Source organism: Spinacia oleracea, chromosome 5 (assembly GCF_020520425.1).
Source record: "Spinacia oleracea cultivar Varoflay chromosome 5, BTI_SOV_V1, whole genome shotgun sequence".
NCBI classification, from domain to species: Eukaryota; Viridiplantae; Streptophyta; class Magnoliopsida; order Caryophyllales; family Amaranthaceae; genus Spinacia; species Spinacia oleracea.
The window spans coordinates 10,490,062-10,513,560 of record NC_079491.1 but is presented as its reverse complement, the minus strand read 5'-3'; the positions used below and the strand labels follow the sequence as shown (position 1 = coordinate 10,513,560).

Sequence of the window (23,499 nt, the reverse complement as noted above, 5' to 3'; positions counted from 1 at the left end):
CAGTTAAGCATTAGCTAGAGTCTACACTAAGGTGATAGGAGGTGGAACAGTTCTGAAGGAAATGATGCCCTTGGTCCAAGTATGCATTCTATGTTAAGTCTAATAAATGCGGTTCAGTATTAATTAACAAGTTAATAATTCAGTGAGATCAAGTGAGCTGAATGCCTAGCTAGAGGCCGCTTCAGTTCAAGTGGAATTAATGATATTAATCCACAGCTTACTCTTGACTGAACCCGTAGGGTCACACAAATAGTACGTAAACGGATCAAGTATTTAAAGGCATTAAATACTCTATCTATGATATTCGGAATCGACGGATCTTGGTTTCAGTGGGAGCTGAGATCGTCACAGGCAAGAAATGAATACTCCGGAAACGATGATATTACCGGAAACGGAAATATGGATCGTATCGGAAATATAAATATCCAAGTCGTAGATGTTGCCGGAAACGGAAACATGGTACGTATCGGAAAATATTATCGGAAATGGAAATATTACCAGAATCGGAAATATTGCCGGAAACGGAAATATTGTCAGAATCGGAAATATTACCGGAATCAGAAAATAATTCCGGAAACGGAAATATTAAATATTTGTTCGAAACGGAAATTAATTCCGGAATCGGAAATGTTAAATATTGTTCGTATCGGAAATGAATTCCGGAATCGGAAATTTAATCGGAAGCGTATCGTACGAATAAGCATCGGACGAGGCCTGCCGGACGAGGGCCCAGCACGAAGCCAGGCCATCGCCCAGCAAGCCAAGCGCGCCACACAAACAGCCACGCCAGGCCCAGCAGGCCGTGGCAGCGCGCACAGCGCGCGCAGCGCGCGCGGATGCTTGCGTGGGCTTGTGGCTCGCGCAGGCCTCGCTGCGTGGGCTGCTGCTCGCACGCACGCATGGGCGGCCCATCGAGGCTGCCGTGTGTGTGTGCGTAAGTGTTTGTGTTCGTGCACGTTTCCTAAAACGTGCAGAGTTCGGTTAATGATTAAATTCCTAATTCTATTTGATAAATTAATTAAATTAGAGTTCTTGTAGGATTCTAGGTTTAATTAATTTGTATCTGAATAGGATTCCAATTCCCTTTCCATAACCCTATAAATATGTGGCCTGGGTTCACAATTTATAATGAGTTTCAAAGTATTCAAAGTGAGTTTTTGAGAGAAAAATTCAGCCACACATCTTGCTCAAAAGTGCCGAAAATTCTAGTACCTTAAGGGCGATTCTAGTTGGTCAATCTTAAGGCGGATCCGGACGTGCTGTAGACTATCTACGGAGGGACGACACTTGGAGTCCTAAAGACTTGTTCTTGTTCGGTTCGGGCGCAGCTAGGGAGGGCACGCAACAAAGAGTATGCATCTAAATTATGCTATATGATTATGTGTAAATAATATGTATTCCTGGGTTAATGGTTGTTTCCGCATGATTTATGTAATATCATATGTATCATAACCTAACAGTGGTATCACGAGCCCCTTATTATTTTCATAATCTAGATTGCTAAACATGGTTAAATATTACAAATTTGCAAGAATTAAAAGGGGTGATTAATTTTCGTAATTGTTAATTAATTGCAAATTGCGTTTATTTAATTATACGTACGCAGTTTTTCGGCAGTTTCTTCGTTACTCATCCAAATCGAGTGATTTTTGTGTCAATTCCGCATGTAAAAGGCATTCTAAAATTTTGACAAAAATAATTATTTTTCTGCCGAACCCATAATTCTCAAATTCGAAGCCTAACTATGACTTTTCGAAGGTTTTAGTTTTTCGAATGCAAAATTTCGTAAATTTAAGATGTTAAATTAAATATTTGCGATTCTTGTTGATAAATCTTGAATTTTTGATTGACCTACTGCATATGTTTAACAAGTTTGAATGCCTAGTCTTGTTAATTATGCAATCTAATTTGTAATTATGATTAATTTGTTGAAAATTAGAATAATTTAGAATTAATTTGATTTTCATAATTAATTGTAATTTAATTAGAAACCTATGATTAAAAACCACCATAAAAATTGTAAATTTATGATAAATTTTAAATTTTTTATGACCTAGACTTGAATCCATAACAATCGGAAATCAATTGGATAATAAATTTTCGATTTTTTCGCCCTAAAATTATGAAATTAATAATATTTATTAATTTGTCATTAATTTTATAAATTTTAAATTTTTTATGCGATTCGTTCATATAACTTGCACGCACAAAGCAATGGACGCTTCGTGTTACCCTTAAGGGGTGTTGTATAATGCGGGCATGCGACGACGAGCAAGGGAGCTCGTCGCCCGTGCGGCACGAATGCAATGAGCAAGGGCGTAGTGCACGAGCACAAGGCAGCAGCCCTGCCTTGTGTCGTGGGCCACGAGCAATGGATGAATGGGCATGGGCGAAGGGCGAGCCAAGGCAGTCGCGTGTGGGCAGCAAGCGAGCTGCGCCACAACGCGCACTGCCTCGCGCATGAGCGCGCAGCCTCGCGCGCAGCGAGCGCAAGCTCGCGTGCCACGAGCGCTGCGCCCAACGTTGCTCGCGTGCAGCAGCGAGCAATGGCTCGCGCGCACAGCGAGCGGTGGAACGCGCGCAGCGAGCGCTGGCGAACGCGCGCAGCGAGCGCTGGCGAGCGCGCACAGCGAGCGATGGCTCGCGTGCGTCGAGCGCTGGCGCGCGCGCAGCGAGCACCACAGCGTGCGATGGCTTGCGATGGAGATGCAGCAGCTATGCAACGAGCGCATGGGCTGCGCGCACATGGCCAGCGATGGCTGTGTGCGTGCGGCCCATGGGCGTGCAATGCGTAGGGTGTTTGCGTTACGATTAGATCGTTTTGAATGTTTAATTTGAAAATTTCAGTTCACGTAATTTTAATTAATTTTAAAATTAATAATTTAAATTATTTTCTTGGATTTTAATTTTGAATATTGTAATTATAATAAATGTTATTTATTCTAATTATTTTACTAAAATTAAAATCATGAATTAATTTAAATAACGACTGATATTAAATTAATTTTTTTTTTTTGGATTCAATTATAAATTTATATGAGCTTTAAATTTTAATTAAATTTGTATGTTTCCGGTTAGACTAGAAATACATTTTTATGTTTAAAATTAGTAAAGCATATGAATTTATTGGTTTAAGTGGGAGCGTATTTTAGTCATAAACTCTTGATTAGGTCTACAAATCCTTAAGGTTAAAACAACTTGATTAGAATTAATAAGGACTGAATAATTGGTAGATTATTGGTGCCCTTGATTAATTACTGCAAATATTTACGTGATGCATAATGTGTTTTACTAACCAGCTATGTGGGCCATTCATGATAATGAATGGGTGAATGGTATATATTGTATATGTACTGTTTTGCAGGTTATGAAGTGACTAGTATGGCCCAAATAGGATAGAAAATATGGTCTGCGTACCATTAATTTGAATGTAATTGGTCTAAAGTACCAAAGTTATTTTTCAATTCAAATATGGTCTGCGAACCATCAAATAGTTGTAATTAGTTATAGCTTATCCTATTTGAAGAAAATGGTGCCTCCCACGGAGATTTTCAAGACGGACTTTGAAGTTAAAGCTTCAAGATGAAGTCGGGCCATACTAGATCACAAATATCTTATGCATGTTTTAAGTTATTTATTGCTTTTAAATATGTCTTAAAATGCATGAGATCAAAAGCTTGATTATGTTGCATGATTAAGGATTTTAGTTCACTTAAAATCTAACCAACATAGTAAGAGCCTTAAGTTCCAAACTTAAAAATTGAGTTAAAAGGTGTCATGCCAAAATATACACTTGCTTGGATATCCTTTATATCAATCTAGTAATAGTTTTCGCTCAGCGAGGTGTTACTTATTGGTCCTAAAGGGGCAAGGTACACAAATAATTGTGAGTACATGTTAGTTTTGGTGAAACTCAACGATATAAGTAAGGAGTCCTTTTATGTCGTGGCAAATTCGATAGGTTTACCTAATGAGTTCTTAGACGTACCTATCAACCAAGAATAGTTTCTAGACTATTAGCAAAAGGCTTTTTGCTTACCTAAGATGTTCTAGGATTAAGTCGACAAACTGTGCTTAGTTCTTCAATGATTTTAGGATCTTGGAATCATTTTATTCACACCTGCCGGAACACATAACTTGAATAAAATGCTTAATAAACATTGAATTATGCATGTATGCTAGAATTTAAGTTTATTAAGAGAAACTGTGAATGGTTATTTATTTGTTTATTCTTTTCAATTGTAGTTTTAATATGGCAAACAACAATCAAAACATCATCATGGGTTCTGAGCTTATGGTCAAGCTGAACCTGACAAATTTTCTTGAATGGGAAGCTAAGCTAGTTGAAATAGTCAAACTCAATGGACTTGAGTATGTACTGTCACATCCCATGCCAAGCTACTATGCCAGAGACATGACCCCTGAGAGATTTTACGCCTGGGATGCGGATCTCAAAAAGGTTATGAGTCTCATGCTGAACAATATCCCTGATGATTGGGCTAAAAGGTTTGTAGCCTATGAACCTTTTACGCTCATCAAGAATCTGAGGGATATCTGTCGTGGAAGTACGGAGGACAGGGACCTGAATGTCCATGAGTTGATTGAATCAATGTCTGGTCTAAAGGTTAGTTCTCCCAACAGGTGTTATAGGATGGAGGTCCAAGAAACACATGTTCAGCTCCTTCGCACTAAACAGAGGGTAGGCGTCCCACTGAGGTTCCATGTGGATCTTATGTGTTCATATTTTGATCGCCTAAGTCTACTAGGAACACCAATAAGCGAAAGGATGGCAGTCTCTGTCTTGCTCAATTCACTACACAGTGGGTTTGGTCGCTTCAAGCAACTATACCTAAGTGAACCAAGAGAAGAAACAGTTGCAGAATTTATTCACCTTGTCAGAAAGGCTGAAATAGTACTGGACTGTGAAGCCAAAGATTTACTCAAGGCTAGAAAGAGACCATTCAAGAAAGGTGGAAAGTCCAAGGGCAATGCTAAATCAAAGCAGGACAAGTCCACATCAAGCTGTCTTTATTGTGATGGAATAGGCCATTACAAAAGAGAATGTCCAAAGCTAAAAGATGATCAGAAGAACGGAACAGTCGTTCCATCTTCAGGTATTTTCGTTATAGACTGTATACTTGCTAATTCAACTTCTTGGGTATTAGATACAGGTTGTGGCTCACACTTATGTTCCAATCCACAGGGACTAAGAAGAAGTATAAAGTTAAGCAAGGGTGAAGTCGACCTACGAGTGGGAAATGGAGCACGGATTGCTGCATTAGCTGTAGGAACTTACTATTTGTCGTTGCCCTCCGGGCTAGTTTTGGAACTGGAAGAATGTTTCCATGTTCCAAGTCTCACTAAAAACATCATTTCAGTTTCTTGCTTAGATGCTAAGGGATTTTCCTTTTTAATAAAAGACAATAGTTGTTCGTTTTATTTTAAAGAGATGTTTTATGGATCTGCTAGATTAGTCAATGGACTTTATTTATTAGATCACGACAAACAAGTATATAACATAAATACCAAAAAGGCCAAAAAGAATGATTCAGATCTCACCTATCTGTGGCATTGTCGATTAGGCCATATAAACTTGAAACGCTTAGAAAGACTTCAAAAGGAAGGAATTCTAGAACCATTTGACTTAGAGGATTATGGTAAATGCGAATCATGTTTACTTGGCAAAATGACAAAGCAACCTTTCTCTAAAGTTGGAGAAAGAGCAAATGAACTATTGGGTTTAATCCATACAGATGTATGTGGACCAATGAGTACAAATGCTAGAGGTGGTTTCAGCTACTTTATCACTTTCACTGATGACTTCAGTAGGTATGGTTATGTCTACCTAATGAAGCATAAGTCTGAATCCTTTGACAAATTCAAGGAATTTCAGAGTGAAGTAGAGAATCAATTAGGCAAGAAGATTAAGGCACTGCGGTCTGATAGAGGCGGTGAATATCTAAGCTATGAATTTGATGACCATCTGAAAGAATGTGGAATTCTATCAGAGTTGACACCTCCTGGAACACCACAATGGAACGGTGTGTCGGAACGGAGGAACAGAACCTTGCTAGACATGGTCAGGTCAATGATGGGTCAGGCCGAACTTCCATTAGAATTTTGGGGACATGCACTAAATACAGCTGCACTCACTATAAATAGAGCTCCGTCTAAAGCTGTCGAAAAGACTCCATACGAATTATGGTTTGGAAAGCCTCCAAATGTGTCTTTTCTTAAGATTTGGGGATGTGAAGTATACGTCAAACGATTAATTTCAGACAAACTTCATCCAAAATCTGACAAATGTATCCTTGTGGGCTATCCAAAGGAAACAAAGGGGTATTACTTCTACAATACATCTGAGAACAAGGTGTTTGTTGCTCGAGATGGTGTCTTTTTGGAGAAGGATCACATTTCCAAAATGACAAGTGGGAGAAAAGTAGACCTCGAAGAAATTCGAATCGAACAACAAACTCTAGAGAATGCTCAAGATGACATTCAGGATGAAACTCAGAGATCTTTAGAAGAATCTGGTGAGAATCATGGTCAATCTAGAAATGTTACCCCGCGTAGATCGCAAAGATATAGATCTCAACCGGAAAGGTACTTAGGTATTTTGACGAACGAGAGCTATGACGTTCTATTACTTGAAAGTGATGAACCTGCGACTTACAAACAAGCTATGACGAGCCCTAGCTCCAAGCAATGGCAAGAAGCCATGCAATCTGAATTGGACTCCATGTCTGAAAACCAAGTATGGGATTTGGTCGATTTGCCAGATGGCTACCAAGCCATTGGAAGCAAATGGGTTTTCAAACTGAAAAAGGACAAGGATGGGAAACTTGAAGTTTTCAAAGCTAGATTGGTTGCAAAAGGTTACAGGCAAGTCCACGGTGTGGATTACGATGAAACCTTTTCACCAGTTGCAATGCTAAAGTCTATTCGGATAATGTTAGCAATCGCTGCATATTACGATTACGAAATATGGCAGATGGATGTCAAAACTGCTTTCTTAAACGGCATTTTAACAGAAACTGTGTTTATGACACAGCCTGAAGGTTTTGAGGATCCAAAGAATGCTAAAAAGGTATGCAGGCTAAAGAAGTCAATCTACGGATTGAAGCAGGCATCCAGGAGCTGGAATATACGTTTTGATGAAGCAGTCAGTGACTTTGGTTTCATCAAGAACGCAGACGAATCTTGTGTATACAAGAAGGTCAGTGGGAGCAAAATTGCTTTCCTAGTATTATATGTCGACGACATATTACTTATCGGAAATGACATTCCTATGTTGAACTCTGTCAAGATTTGGCTTGGGAAATGTTTTTCGATGAAGGATCTAGGAGAAGCACAGTACATATTGGGCATCAAGATTTACAGAGATAGATCTAAAAGGATGATTGGACTTAGTCAAAGCACTTATATCAATAAGGTGCTTGATAGGTTCAAGATGGCGGACTCCAAGCGAGGCTACCTACCCATGTCTCATGGAATAACTCTAAGCAAGACTCAGTGCCCAAAAACACTTGATGAGCGTAGACGAATGAATGGGATTCCATATGCATCATTAATTGGTTCAATAATGTATGCTATGATATGTACACGCCCGGATGTTGCGTACGCACTCAGTGCTACGAGCAGATACCAGTCAGACCCAGGAGAGGCGCATTGGACTGCTGCCAAGAATATTCTGAAGTACCTGAAAAGGCACAAAGATGACTTCCTGGTCTATGGTGGAGATGATGAATTAATTGTTAAAGGCTATACGGACGCAAGTTTCCAAACCGACAAAGATGATTTCAGATCACAGTCTGGGTTTGTCTTCTGCCTCAACGGAGGAGCAGTAAGCTGGAAAAGTGCTAAGCAAAGCACCATTGCGGATTCTACAACTGAAGCGGAGTACATTGCTGCACATGAAGCAGCAAAGGAAGCTATATGGCTAAGGAAGTTCATAGGTGAACTTGGTGTAGTCCCCTCCATTAAAGGACCAATAGCCCTGTATTGTGACAATAACGGAGCTATTGCACAGGCAAAAGAGCCTAGACACCACCAGAGAGTCAAGCATGTACTTCGTAGATTTCACCTTCTACGAGAGTTCGTTGAAAGAAAAGAAGTCGAGATAAGCAAAATTGGAACTGATGACAACATATCAGATCCATTAACTAAACCTCTGCCGCAGGCGAAGCACAACTCGCACACTGCAGCTATGGGAATCAAGCATATTGGAGAATGGCTTTGATGTCTCTGTTTAATGTTTTAAAGTTTTAGAGTTTAAATCTTTGTAAAACATTATTGGTTAATCATTCACAATAAATGAAAAGAATTCATTTTTCCATTTAATTTGTGGTTTATTAAATGATGAGTCCCTTCAATTTGACGATATATTCAAGATAGACTGTCAGGACCAGTCCTGTGACTAAGAAATGTCTATCAAGTGAACTTGAATGTCAAAGGTTGAAAATGGTCCCTAGTCGGAGTTTTCTATAAAATTGGACGCATAGAAAACGTTAGACGATTAGAATGCAAGATGACTAGTAGTTCTGTTTCTTGAACTATGTGGACATGGCAATGTTATAATCATTTGCATAGATACTTACTTTGGGAAGACTAGTATCGGACAAGACCTATGAAACTTTACTGTAAGAGATGAAAATCTGTCATAAGTAAATTTCATTAAATTATTAGACACTAAATCCTCAATACATGAGTGATTTGAGATTACTTGTTTGAGAACTGGTTGCTTTGACGTTGACCAACCGTCGCACCGTAAAAGGAGGCTATAAAGGCAACGCTCAGGTAATCACCTATCAAACGAAGTCTAATCTCAAGATCGCAAGATTGGGATTGTCCTCCCATAAATCGGGATGAGATGCTTAAAAGTTGTACAAGGCCACTCGGAGAGCTAGAAACTGTGAAATGCATGGCCGTGCTCGGATGAATCATAGGCTATGATTATCTGTTTATTTGATCAGTTGAACTCTGAAACCGAGGAACACCTCTGGACATAATAAGGATGACAACTCTTACCTTATGTTCAAGAGCAAGCATCGAGCGACAAAGGAATTAGGAAATGCACACTTGTCCCTAAGGACAAGTGGGAGACTGAAGGAAATGATGCCCTTGGTCCAAGTATGCATTCTATGTTAAGTCTAATAAATGCGGTTCAGTATTAATTAACAAGTTAATAATTCAGTGAGATCAAGTGAGCTGAATGCCTAGCTAGAGGCCGCTTCAGTTCAAGTGGAATTAATGATATTAATCCACAGCTTACTCTTGACTGAACCCGTAGGGTCACACAAATAGTACGTAAACGGATCAAGTATTTAATGGCATTAAATACTCTATCTATGATATTCGGAATCGACGGATCTTGGTTTCAGTGGGAGCTGAGATCGTCACAGGCAAGAAATGAATACTCCGGAAACGATGATATTACCGGAAACGGAAATATGGATCGTATCGGAAATATAAATATTATCCAAGTCGTAGATGTTGCCGGAAACGGAAACATGGTACGTATCGGAAAATATTATCGGAAATGGAAATATTACCAGAATCGGAAATATTGCCGGAAACGGAAATATTGTCAGAATCGGAAATATTACCGGAATCAGAAAATAATTCCGGAAACGGAAATATTAAATATTTGTTCGAAACGGAAATTAATTCCGGAATCGGAAATGTTAAATATTGTTCGTATCGGAAATGAATTCCGGAATCGGAAATTTAATCGGAAGCGTATCGTACGAATAAGCATCGGACGAGGCCTGCCGGACGAGGGCCCAGCACGAAGCCAGGCCATCGCCCAACAAGCCAAGCGCGCCACACAAACAGCCACGCCAGGCCCAGCGCAAGGCCAGGCCCAGCAGGCCGTGGCAGCGCGCACAGCGCGCGCGGATGCTTGCGTGGGCTTGTGGCTCGCGCAGGCCTCGCTGCGTGGGCTGCTGCTCGCACGCACGCATGGGCGGCCCATCGAGGCTGCCGTGTGTGTGTGCGTAAGTGTTGGTGTTCGTGCACGTTTCCTAAAACGTGCAGAGTTCGGTTAATGATTAAATTCCTAATTCTATTTGATAAATTAATTAAATTAGAGTTCTTGTAGGATTCTAGGTTTAATTAATTTGTATCTGAATAGGATTCCAATTCCCTTTCCATAACCCTATAAATATGTGGCCTGGGTTCACAATTTATAATGAGTTTCAAAGTATTCAAAGTGAGTTTTTGAGAGAAAAATTCAGCCACACATCTTGCTCAAAAGTGCCGAAAATTCTAGTACCTTAAGGGCGATTCTAGTTGGTCAATCTTAAGGCGGATCCGGACGTGCTGTGGACTATCTACGGAGGGACGACACTTGGAGTCCTAAAGACTTGTTCTTGTTCGGTTCGGGCGCAGCTAGGGAGGGCACGCAACAAAGAGTATGCATCTAAATTATGCTATATGATTATGTGTAAATAATATGTATTCCTGGGTTAATGGTTGTTTCCGCATGATTTATGTAATATCATATGTATCATAACCTAACAAGTTCTCTTTAAAAAACTATCTCGAATACTAATGGAAAACAACAGCATTGAGAATAATCAAAATACACGAACAGTAAAAACACAACCATCAAAAATTACAACCTATTCAATCAAGTTTTTCCTTAATCAGTAGGATTCAATTATTCAATCATTTCCGACTTTTAGTTTTTATAAAACTAAAAATTGATTTTAGTTTTGATTTTTTATTTTTTAAAATACGTTAGTAAAAACAATAAAATTACTTATGAGAAATGGAAAACAATAATCCACATGTCTGCTTAATAACCCGAGAAAAGATAATCCGATTTTCCATTTAATAAATCATCAGCTTGCCTCTAAAAATATAATACAGTGAACTAAAAATTAAAACCAAAAAAGTAATTCATATAACTAAAAATAAAAATTAAAAAGGTTGATATTTGATGATTACTTATATGATATGAATATATTTCTACCAGTCTACCACTCCTCATCGAAAATGCAATTACCCATAAATTTTAAAACCAAATAAATGTGCTGAAACATAACCTTTGAATCACCTCGATCTGCGAAATTTAAGAAGGGGGCAGCCAAAAAACAGCTGAAATAAACACCGAAATTCCCAACAAATGTGCTAACAGACGCATGAGATTAAAAAGCCTACAAACTGAACTACACTCTCATCTTTATGCAGTCGACCCAGAAATTCCTTCACCATTTGCAGCAGTTGAGCAAAGAGAAAATTCATCATATTAAAAAGGATAATACAAAATTAAAGTAGAATTTCTCATGAAAAAACACCAAAACAAACCCAACAATAATAGATAACGAGGTAATAATAGCGTTAAAAGTGCCCAACAGTCTTTAAGTCCCACCTCCCAAGCACATAACAACATAACCCGAGGAGCACAATAAAAATAGTAAGACAGACCAAGTCGTAATGCAAGAAATGCAAAACCATTTTCTTTTGCAATTGGAGCACCTAATAACTCTTCCATTGTCACCCCTATGACACTGATGACACACGCTCGAATCGCTCTTAACCCTCTGGCAATGGTGAAAAAATATGAATAGTCAGAAAACCGTACAACGATTAAATAGAAAAATAGGAAACTGAATTGAAACCTGGTCACTCTTATTACTTTATCAATCTTTGGTGTATTCTCCTCACCCGCAAACCTTGTCCGTACCACTTCCCAGTAGCGGATCCAGAATTTTGAGATAGTGGGGTCACTATTTAAAAATTGATGAAACTTTCACTAAAATTATTTATTTTTTTTAAAAAAATTGAAATTTTAACTATAAAATAAAAATAAAAAATTCAAGTGGGGTCAAGGACCCCACTGAGGGCACCGTGGCTCCGCCACTGCCACTTCCGAAACCCAGTTGAAAAAAAGGATAAAAACCATGGCAATGCAAGACTCCCGGTCCACCATTACTAGTTTCATCGCATTCACAACAATCTAGCCCGTGCTATCCCTTATAGGACGGCAAACGAGTCGAGCCGATCCGCGCTTTACCTTGTTCGAACAAAGCTTGATAAGGATTTTCACAGTTCGAGCTTGTCTCGAGCTTAAACAAGCTTTGCAATTTGTTGTTCGAGCTTTGTTCGCTAAGCATTAGGACGTATCAAGCTCAACTTGTCCTCGCTCGTTAGCTCGAGCTTGAACCCGAGTTCGAGTTCGAGCTAAACGAGCTTTATTCGAGTTTAATAAACGACTTTTAAAAATCGTCAAATTGATTTAAATCATATAATCAAGGAGAAACTTCACAAAATATATGTATGACTGGAATATTCTATGTGTTATTATACTACATGATATATTCGCTACCGTTTTATACCTTTCTTATCAGGTCATATTTTTTAAAAACTTATATTTTGTTCCGTTAAATTATAGGAGCTTGATCGAGTTATAAACCGGATTATAAACGAGTTTAAAAACGAGTAATTAATGAGCTATAAACGAGTACTCGTGAACATTAACAAGCTGAACGTGATGTTGTTTGAACTTGACTCGTTTACTTATCGAGCCTAGAGTTTTTGTTCAAACTTATTCATTAATTAATAAACAATCTTTGTTAGGACTTGTTCGCGAGTTGTTAGCAAACGTATCGGTTCATTTGCGGCCCTAATCCCTTATAACCACCCAACCCAGCAACCCTGCGTAGATCTCATCAAGAACATGAATACATGATTATGCCGTATTAAGTTGAAGTGCGGGAGTTGAAAAAAATGGAACATGTGAGTATGTGACTATGTTTCTGTGATACAACCATACTTGTTCCGGATTGTGCCGAGTGACCCAGTCGCAATTGGGCCTAACCATTTTGGCCCACCAGCCGCAAGGGCCAATGTGGTCCATGTGGGACCGCAAATGGCAATGACAAGACGATCTATTATCATGTTCGGTTTAAATTTTATTTCGGGTCGGATTAATTTTGCCATCTGCGTAAAACGTGACTTCAAAAGGAACAAAAAAAAAAGTAAATAAAAAGAAGGGAAACGTGGCAACATCTCAACCGTCAAAAAGGGGCTCGTGGTATAAACCATTAGATCTAGGGTTACTCAAAAACAGGGAAGGGTTTTAATTTGATAGCCTCCGCAAAGCATCAAAACCTCTGCTGTCGCCCCATCTCCAGAGTAAGAGAGAGAAAGGAGACTGAGACGACGAAGAGCGGTAAGAGGAAGAGAGAGAAAATTACTCAAAAATGGTGATGCGTCTCACTTACCGTACACGGCATAGCTATGCCACCAAATCCAACCAACACCGCATCGTCAAAACCCCTGGTATTCCCTCAATTTACCCCATTTCTCGCATTTCTTTGTTAATTATTGGGGTGTTACCATAATGTTCTTGTGATTTTTTGGTTTCTCATTTGGATTTTTTGTTTATTATTATTGGGTATTTGGTTATAATGGTAGGATTGTAAATTGATAATGTTGATGGTGATTATTTAAGGTGGAAAGTTGGTTTACCAGACTACAAAGAAGAGAGCCAGTGGTCCTAAGTGCCCTGTCACTGGAAAGAGAATCCAAGGGGTATGCTGATTTATCTCTTTCTTTGTGTTTTTTGAATCTTCGCAATGTCGATTGTTAATTTTTATTTTACGTTCTGAATTTGTTTGGAATTAATTTAATTGTTGCGTGGATATTGTAATACGAACTAGTAGTGTGATCGACTAATTGCAGACGGAGGGATTGAGTTGTATGTTTCTGTTGATGTTTGTGAAATGTAGTATTGTAATACGTTTGCCTATTGAATTGTGTATTATGTTAATTAACGTATTGATTAGATGAACATTAAGCAATTGGTGATCGTAAATGAATGGAAGGCGCCATTTTTGAGGTGTATGTTTGTGTTAATCTGTGTGGAATGTGGTATTGCGGTATTTGAAGGGATATGCTTAGCGTGTTAGTTTTAATCGTTTAAATGGTTGAATTGTGTATTATGTTGAGCAAAACATTGATTAGGTGATTATTCTGCAATTGGTGATTGAAAATGAATGGAAGGCTCCATTTTTGTTATAAAAATGTTCATACTAGTCTTGTAGATGGTATTTGTTGATGGTTGTTGATTTTTGAAATTTTGTTGAAATGGTGTCGGATATTTTGTTTCACAATTTTATACTCCTCCTGCAATAGCCGCGATAGAATAAGTCATATCATAGTTTTAGTTCTAAGTTAACAATTACTCCCTAATCCCTATTAGGAGTTCCTGAGGAGTTTGGTGAAGTTGTGAAGGGTTTGTACAGTGAAAGTAGCTGTCCTCAAAAGTAAGGTGAATTTTGGAAGGTAAAGTTGCTAAAGCTTACGGAGTTGTAGTATTACATCGGGTTGTGCTGTTTCCTTGAATGATCCTAAATCAAAGGCAGCCTCATCATTTAGGGAGTAGTACTAGAGGAAATGTGTCTCAGCTGCAGAGTTACTATGAGCTGTTGATTTACCCATCATCTTAGCAGCATATTTTTGGTAAATGTGTAGAACTGTGTAGTATGGATGGATGGTGAAGTTGTTGCACTGGTTTAATTGCCATGTGGTGCAGATACAGTTAAAGTTTGATACTGTAACATGTTTGAGTTATGGGTTAGTTAGAAGCAAGCTGTGGCACTTTCAATCTTGTTATGTTTCTTAGTATGAGCTAATCTCTGGTGATTCTTTTGGGGATTGAGGTTAGCCCAGCCATGATTGTCAAATCTTGTTACTTTTCTTATTATGAGCCCATCTCCAGTGATTCTTTTGGGTATATTGAGGTATTGAGGTTAGCCCAGCCATGATTATCCTTTTGGGAGTTTTTTGTTTCTATCTCTGAGGATCTTCTACATAATTTTCTATTTCTAGTGTTATTTTAGGCTAGGTTGTGACAGCAAACTTGATATTGTTTGCGACTCTGGTCGTCGATGTGTAGTTGGGTATGAAATTTAGTTATTGGCTTTGGAGTATGGATGGGGTAGTTGTTGCAACGGTTTAACTGCTGTGTGGTGCAGATACAGTTCGATACAGCAACAGGTTTGAGTTTATGGGTTTGTTAGAACGTAGAACCAAGATGTGGCACTCTCAATCTTGTTACTTGCCTTATTATTAGCTTATTTCTGGTGATTCTTTTGGGGGGTAAGGTATTGAGGTTAGCCCACCCTTGATTGTCAACCATGTTTTTCTTTTGGAAAATATGTTTTTTGTTTTCATCTCTGAGGATCTTCTGCATTTATTTCTGTGTTATGTTAGGCTAGGTTGTGTCAGAGCGAACTTGATATGGTTTGTGACTCTGGCCGTTAGGGTGTGTAGTTAGGTATGAAATGTATGTAATTATTGGCTTTCCATTTCTCTCCATTTACAAGTAGTAATTGGTTTCTTATATTTCCATTACAATTTGGTACTCCCTCTACCGCTAGGTCACAATATAGTTTTAGTTCGTAAGTTAATAATTACTCCTTAGTCGTATATCTCTAGTAGTTCCTAAGAAGTTGGTAAGGTGAAGTTGTGAAAGTTTTGTATAGTGAAGGAAGCTGGCCTATTCATAACGGGACCACAAAATTAAGGTGAATTTAGTAAGGTGAAGTTGTGAAAGGTTATAGAGTTGTAGTATTACATTGATAACTTGAATGACCCTAAATCAAAGGCGGTCTTATCATTTAGGGATTGAGGTAGTACTAGAAGAAATGTGTGTCTTGATCAGTCACCAACTTACTGTCAGCTGTTGATTTTATTTACGATATCTCTTAGCAACATGCTTTTGGTTAATCTGTAGACCTTTAGAGTATGAATGGTGTAGATGTTGGTCTGGTTTAATTGCCATGCAGACACAGTTTGATAATGTAATCGCTTTGAATTTATGGGTTTGTAAGGTTCAAGATGTGGCACCCTTTAACTTTGTTGCTTTTCTAATTTTGAGTTAATTTGTGGTGCTTTTTTTTGAGGATTGAGTTATTGAGTTGGAACCATTCATGATTGCTCCATGTTTTCTATTTGGGAATTAGTGATTCTATTTCCATCTCTGAGGATCTTTCACATAAAGTTCTACTTCTAGTGTTATTTTAGTCTCGGTTGTGTCAGAATGAACTTGACATGGTTTATTCTGGTCACTAAGACAGTAGGATGTGTAATTAGGTATGAAATCTAGTCATTGGCTTTCCGTTTCTCTCCATTACAAGTAGTAATTTCCTTATTTCAGTCAAGTTTTAAAGATATAAGGTTCCCGACAAAGTTGCCTATCATTGCATCTTCTGCAAGGAATATATATTTGATTAGTAGTTCTGTATCTTATATTCAACAGCTGGTTTATGTTTATCTTTTATGTCTGGTATTTAATTAGACATTTGTTGTGTTTTATTTGTATGATCGATTTCATCTGTTTTGGCACTTGGTGCAAGTCCTTATTTGTTGAGGGATTGTATGTGCAATTTTTTTATTGGTTTCCTTGCGACTTTTTTGCAGATTCCTCATCTGAGGCCTACTGAGTACAAGAGAAGCAGATTGCCCAGGAACAGGCGCACCGTCAACCGCCCATATGGAGGTGTTCTATCTGGCAGTGCTGTCCGTGAAAGGTTTGTTGTTAACTTTCATGAAAACATTGATATGCAATCTTTCTTTAGTTGGTGCTTCACATGCCCACATACTTCCAATTCTGATGCGATTTCCTTGTGTTTCTCTTTATCCAATCAGAATCATCCGAGCTTTCTTGATTGAAGAGCAGAAGATCGTGAAAAAGGTTTTGAAGATTCAGAAAACTAAAGAAAAGGCAAACAAGAGCTAGAATGGCAGTGACATCTTGTTTTATTTTTTGTCCTAGTTTCTGCAGAAGAAATTTTGTTTTTAAGAGCAGATGATGATGACTTAGGAAGAACCCTGTTTACGGTCCGTACTTGTGCCTATTACTACTGTGAGGTTATTGTTTTGCATTTTGAATGAGCATTTTTGTCTTCATGTTCATGTCTGGTTTTCTAAGTAGATCATATTAATGGATTAAATCATATACTCCTAATTGGCATCATTTTGTTTTGGCTTGCAACATGTTCCATAATTTTGCTAATCTCTAAGTGTGTTCAATAATGTGTTCGGTTACAATTATGGATTCGAAGATTAGGCTTTTTAGGTTGAGCTGTGTTTGTGGTATGACTATTTTATATGCCTTCATCTGGGTTTTGCATCTTTGAAAGATAGATCTGAAAAGGACTCAAATAAAATTGATCAAACCAGAACCATTACCAGAACCAGAACATAACCCCAAATATAAAACATGATGTCCCAAAATCAAATGGACCAGACAATAACCAGATTAGAGTATGCCATGTAGCCGTTTATTATTTCACCCATGTGCGTGTACCTTGTTCACGCAACGGAGATCTATCAAATTTGAACACGTCAATGGCGGATTTGAATATGATAAATATATCGATAGGGATGAAAGACGTAATCAATGAGCTCATATATCCTTAATCACAATATGATAAATATATCGATTGTTACACTACATGGAAAGTGGGGTAGTCCTCTATATCACATACATTGGAGAAACAGACAGAAATAAGGGTTAGATTGTTTTTTCGGAAAGGGTTCACAAAAGTCCAAATGGAGGGAGAGAAATCAGTGAAGTTACATGGAATGTGGGCAAGTCCTTATGTGTTGAGTGTGATACTTGCCCTTAAAATTAAGGGCATAGAGTTTGAGTATATTGAGGAAAATCTGTTCAACAAAAGTGAGTTGCTCCTGAAATATAACCCTGTGCACAAGAAAGTCCCTATTCTTGTACACAACGGGCTACCTATTTCGGAGTCAACGATCATCCTCGAATATATTGATGAGACTTGGACTGACCCTCCGCATCTCTTGCCCAAGGACCCCTACCTTAGGGCCAAACACCAGTTTTGGGCCGCGTATTTACAGCAAGTAAGCTTCTCTCTCCCTGTACTTTCACGCTATTGCCAAGTTAGACTTTGTTCTTTTCATCTTATTCTTATTGCTTATTAGATCAAACCAGATTAGAAAAAACAAAACTCATTAACAAAAAACATTCAGACCATATAAGACCGGACTAGACTAGAAACTAGAAAAATCAAACCGAGTCAGGTGAAAAAAACAAGACCTCAATTGATGGTCAAAACCCATAGGATCATGTAATCTTTAAATATGAGGAAGTTACACAAAGTGACAACTAAATATGATCAATGTGGGCAGGTATCGGAGATGTTGGGGAAAACACTGACAGAAGGCGAAGCAACAGACGAGTTTCTTAACGAGTACACGAAGAAGATGGATGTTGCTGAAGAATTCATCAAGGCTGATATGTTCCCTAATGAAAACTATCCATCTTTCCAGGATGCGAAACCCGGATACTTGGATATAATGCTGTATTCCTTCTTCTTTGGAGCCTCTGAAATCGTGGAAGAGTTCTTTGGGTTTAAGCTTTTAACTGCAGAAAAGTACCCGTTTTTGGCGTCTTGGACCAAGGCACTGAGTCAAATCCCAGAAGTTAAAGACGTGATTCCCCCGAAGGCTAAGCTCCTTGAGCTTTTTCATGTTATGCGGCAAAGGCACCTTCAAGCAAAGTCGTAACTAATCGTTATCAGTTTTCGATTTTTCTAAATGGATCATAAAATAGAGACGACTGTTTTTATTTATGTTGAAGAATTAAGTACTACATCATTAGCTGAATTCAGTAGTAGTAGAGTACGTTATTGCGAGGCTGATATGATCTTGATTTGTTTGGCTTCAAAAACTTATGATAGTACTACGTACTGCCTCCGTTTCAAAAAGATCTTTACAGTTACTATTTGCACGAACTCCAATGCAATATTTAACTACTAATATATCCAATTTCGTATGTGAAAAAATTATAAAATTTGATATTCTGAAAATACATCCCGAGACCAATCTAGCAAGATCTTTCATGTAACGTTTCGATGTATATAATCGTGAGAATTTACGGTCAAAGTTTTTATAATTTAGGCACATTTTTCAATGTGTAAAGAATTTTCTGAAACGGAGGTAGTATAATGGACTTTTAATCTATTAAAAAACTTATGCACTTTGTTATTATCAAAGTATCAATGTTGGTGAACCTTCACTTGGTCTCAAAAATCTTTCATAATTGTTTTTTTCTTCCCCATAATGGTGAGTCCTTGTTTTAGAAACTCTTTTTGAAACTTAAATATTCAAGGGTGATACTCTTAAAAGGAATGTTGATAACTCGTCTAATGAGACCCCTTCTTTATAAACACCTTTTCTCCTTTTAATTCCTTACTTAAGCCCTCATTAGAGATGATCTCAGCTTCTAAAAGCTTGTCTTTAAAAAACTACACATAGCATGATAGGCTGACAACAAACGTTTCATACACAAAGATGATGTAATCAATGAGCTCATGTATGCTCAATGTGGTTGAAATTCCAGAGAAAAGCTACATGTACACCTAGTGTACAAAGTGTACAAGATTCTCTTGTACACCACCATTAATTGGTTGACATATCATTAAATCCACTAAAAAATGAGAATGAAAGACAATAAATATACAATTTCAACCAATAGAAAAGCACGGTGTACAAGATGCCTTGTACACTAGGTGTACATGTAGTAGGATCCAAATTTCAGAGGAATAACCTGTGGAGGGCGAAAGGTGGGTTAGGACACATGTCCATGATGTTATATTAGTCCTGTCAAATGGGTCGGTCGGGTCGGATTGTAAAAAATTATTTCCGGGTTCGGTTTAGATCGGGTCGGTCACTTTCGGGTTCGGGTTTACAAATGCTTGTTCAAGACCCAGAACTTTCAGTTTCGGGTCGACCCAACGGGTTGAGAGATTTTAAAACGCGCATTATATTTTCATTAATTTAGGTGATAAATATATAAAATATGGGCACAAATTAACAAATTTTGCTACACAAGTTTATATTTAGTCAAATTCAAACATAAAATGAGGTATAATTCAAATTAAAATCATATTCCACACAATAATAGTAAAAACAACGTGTTTATTATGCTTAAATTTTCTCATAATCTCATTTATTATTATAAATACAATGATTTTCAATCAGTCGGATTCAAAACGGGTTTGTTCGAGTTTTGACCCATTACTTTTCGGATTGCTCGGGTTCGGATAAAATCGGATTACGGGTCACAAAATCTTGTTCAGGACCCAATATTTTCGGATCGATTTTTGACAGGAGTATGTTATATGGTTGCACAATAAGAATTGTGTACATGTGCGGTTATGCCCATTGCGAAAATGTAGATTAAGCATATATGTCTATGACGTTATTTGATTGTACAGTGAAAATCGTATGCATGTGCCCATAATCTAATTGCGAATAGCTAAGGAGAAGTATTTAGTTGTTTAATGACAATTCAAACTTTAGCCCCACTTATAAATAATTTAAGCGAGAGTTCTGATTGGCTTGTTGTTGGACAAATTAAAGTTCAAACACTATGACTATTCAAAATTTCAATCCAATAGTTTTTATTTTTCCTTTTTGTACTTTTAACTACAAAAAGAAGGGTAAGGGCGTAACTAAGGCACACAAAAATCAAAATGGGAGAAGAGAGCTCAGTAAAGTTACATGGAACGTGGGTAAGTCCTTATGTGTTAAGAGCCAAACTTGCCCTCAAAATTAAGGGCATAGAGTTTGAGTTTATTGAGGAAGATCTAGCTAACAAAAGTGAGCTTCTCTTGCAAAATAACCCAGTGCAGAAAAAAGTCCCTGTTCTTGTGCATAATGGGCTACCTATCGTGGAATCAACGATCATCCTCGAATATATCGATGAGACTTGGACTCAACCCCCGCATCTCTTGCCTAAGGATCCTTACCTAAGGGCCAAACACCGCTTTTGGGTCGCCTACTTAAATCAGGTAAGCACCTCTCTTTCGGATCTTGTGTATATTCGCACTGTCAGACATAGTCACATATATTATTGTACTCCCTCTGTATTTTTTAAATCTTTATTGAACTACTTCACTTGCATCATTATTATATCAAATTTATTGATGTTTCCTTAATAATTGTGCCGATCAACACGTAATTCCTTAAAAAAAATAGGAAGGGAGTATGAAAAACGTGTCAGCTTTTATGAGAAACTGACAAGTGGACAAACTGGGTGTGGTACTGGCAGGTATCAGAATTATTGGGTAAAATAGTTGAAGAAGAATTACAAGGAAAAGCAACAGAGAAGACGATGAACGAGTTGTGGAAGAAGCTGGACGTGGCTGAAGAATTAATGAAAGCTGAGATGTTCCCAAATGGCTGTCCATGTTTCCAGGATGTGAAACCCGGATATTTAGATATAGTGCTGTATTCCTTCCTTGGAACCATTGATGTCGTGGAAGAGTTCTTTGGCTATAAGTCCTTCAATACAGAAAGGTACCCGCTACTAGTGTCTTGGACTAAGGCACTCAGTCAAGTTCCTGATGTTAAAGACGCGGCCCCACCAAAGCCTAAGCTCCTTGAGCTCCTCCATGGTATGCGGCACAAGGGTACCCGCTACTAGCGTCTCGGACCAACCCTTACATGATCAATATGTTATCACTTTTCCTGATGCCAAAGACTTTTAAATTAAGTACAGTACATATATGGTTTGTAGAATAAATTAACTACTATAGTAGTACTGTAACAAATCGTTTAGTATCTCAATCAATCATATATTTCCTCAGTTTTTTTTTTACTTGCAACATTTGATATTTCGCGCTTGTCAATGCAAATATTTAGTCATTAATATCTCTAATGACTAAATATTTGACACGAGTATCCGACTCCGAGTAATATAGACTACACAAGTGTAGCGTTGCTTGAAATTAAAGCCATGTCCTTTCATACTTTATTTCAATATATCCATTGAACAGTTCAGTTAAGTTCAGTTCAACCAAACAAAACTTGGAAGAAGTACATGATCTTGACAACTAATTACTCTTCCGTCCCAAATTACTCGTTACACTTACCATTGCACAAAATTTTATGTGATAAGTGGTTGTTTGGTTATTGATGAATCGTATTTATATAGGATATTCTAGGCTCATTTAGGTTGCATTTCTAGTTATTTGTCTCATTTCAGTTGCATTTAAAGTCATAATTGCATAAGTTGTCGTTATTGTACTCTATTACGCTCCGTTGTGTTTCCTTTGATATTTCAGGTGATTTTACAATTATTTGGGTGCAATCGGAGTGTTTGGAGGTGAATCGAATGATCACCGGATGGTTTGAGTTGGAGACAAAGCGTTTGATCGGAGAACTAAGCTTTCCGGGAACGATTATGTCAATCTGGACAATTAGCTCGATGTATCTCTTGTGCATGAGGTCGCTGCATCCCTCGTTGGCCCGCCACATCCCTCGTTGTGTTTCATCGTGCATTGCTATACGCCTCACTAGGGCAGCGAGGGATGGCTCGCTAGCTCCCTCGCTGCTTTGCACTGTTGCTAGCTCCATTGCCTCATCATTGCTTGTTGCGCACACACAGGGCAGCGAAGGATGGTGCGTGAGATCCCTCGCTGCTTTCGCTCCTTGCTTTGCCTTGCTATACGCTTCACCAGGCTAGCGAGGGATGATGCGTGAGATCCCTCGCTGCCTCGTTGCTTCATTGCTTCGCCTTGCTGCACTTCACTAGGCCAGCGAGGGATGGCTCGCTAGCTCCCTCGCTGCCTCACCCTTGCTATAGCTTCGTGCATTGTTATACTTCATTGGACCAACGAGGGATGGTGTGCGAGATCCCTCGCTGCCCATGCCTCGCCAATTCTTGTGCCGTGAGCGTAGCCTAGGCGGTTCGGCCGTGCTCGGCTATCGTTGCTACGTCCTCGCTCCATTGACCAATCATTAACGAATTTTATTTTTATTTTCTTAATTATTTATTTATTTTATTTTAGAAAATAGGGGGCATATAAATACTCAAGAGAATTAATTTATTTCTCTCATGTTATTATTTCCTTAGAATTCTTTTGAACGCTTAGTTTTATTTTCCTCTCTTCATATTATTGAGCCCTAGTACATTCCATTCGATTGATCAATATAGAGGTATTTTCATAATTCTTCTTGCTTTGAATTATTGTTTCTTATTATGGTTCATTATGAATTTCATTGTTATTTCATATTTTATGTTTGTTAATTTAGTCATGAGCGAGTAGTTTTATTCTAGGGCTAAGTAAGGGAAGCCATGTTTATACCATGATTATTATGCATTTAAGTTTGTAAGTTTATAGATTATTGCTTGAGTAATTCCAATTGATTTGTTTTAATTGTTGATTCATGTTATTGGACATTTTCAGGGATTGAATATCTAGCTAATAGGAATTAGAATCGAAAGATCGTATTTTTAGAGGCTTAGTGCAATTGGCAATTCTGATTATGTTAGCGATCGTACTTCATATGTTGAATTGAAAGTGTTAAGACCCGACCGTAGGATTATCATGTACTTTAATTACTCGGCTTAGTTTATTCATTTCCGAATTGATTTGTGTTCTTGGATTGGTATAAGCATGGTGAACCGAACAGACGCCCTAGACCTTTATTTCATTGATAAATACAACG

General features: G+C 38.2%; 3 protein-coding genes across 3 annotated transcripts; all 3 read left to right on the top strand.

The window, feature by feature from the left end:
* The first annotated feature begins 13,099 nt into the window (after nt 1-13,099).
* LOC110799364 (60S ribosomal protein L34) lies at nt 13,100-16,926 on the top strand. Its single transcript, XM_022004618.2, has 4 exons — nt 13,100-13,287; nt 13,460-13,539; nt 16,432-16,541; nt 16,660-16,926. Exons 1-4 carry the CDS (start codon nt 13,209-13,211, stop codon nt 16,748-16,750), a joined length of 360 nt encoding a protein of 119 aa, XP_021860310.1. The 5' UTR covers nt 13,100-13,208; the 3' UTR covers nt 16,751-16,926.
* A 540-nt stretch (nt 16,927-17,466) lies between these two features.
* LOC110799355 (glutathione S-transferase U9) lies at nt 17,467-18,763 on the top strand. Its single transcript, XM_022004611.2, has 2 exons — nt 17,467-17,883; nt 18,172-18,763. Exons 1-2 carry the CDS (start codon nt 17,566-17,568, stop codon nt 18,547-18,549), a joined length of 696 nt encoding a protein of 231 aa, XP_021860303.1. The 5' UTR covers nt 17,467-17,565; the 3' UTR covers nt 18,550-18,763.
* A 1,702-nt stretch (nt 18,764-20,465) lies between these two features.
* On the top strand, nt 20,466-21,634 carry LOC110798671 (glutathione S-transferase U9-like). The gene is made up of 2 exons (XM_022003862.2): nt 20,466-20,837; nt 21,098-21,634. The coding sequence occupies exons 1-2, from the start codon at nt 20,520-20,522 to the stop codon at nt 21,470-21,472; spliced, it is 693 nt and encodes a 230-aa protein (XP_021859554.2). The 5' UTR covers nt 20,466-20,519; the 3' UTR covers nt 21,473-21,634.
* Nucleotides 21,635-23,499: the final 1,865 nt, after the last annotated feature.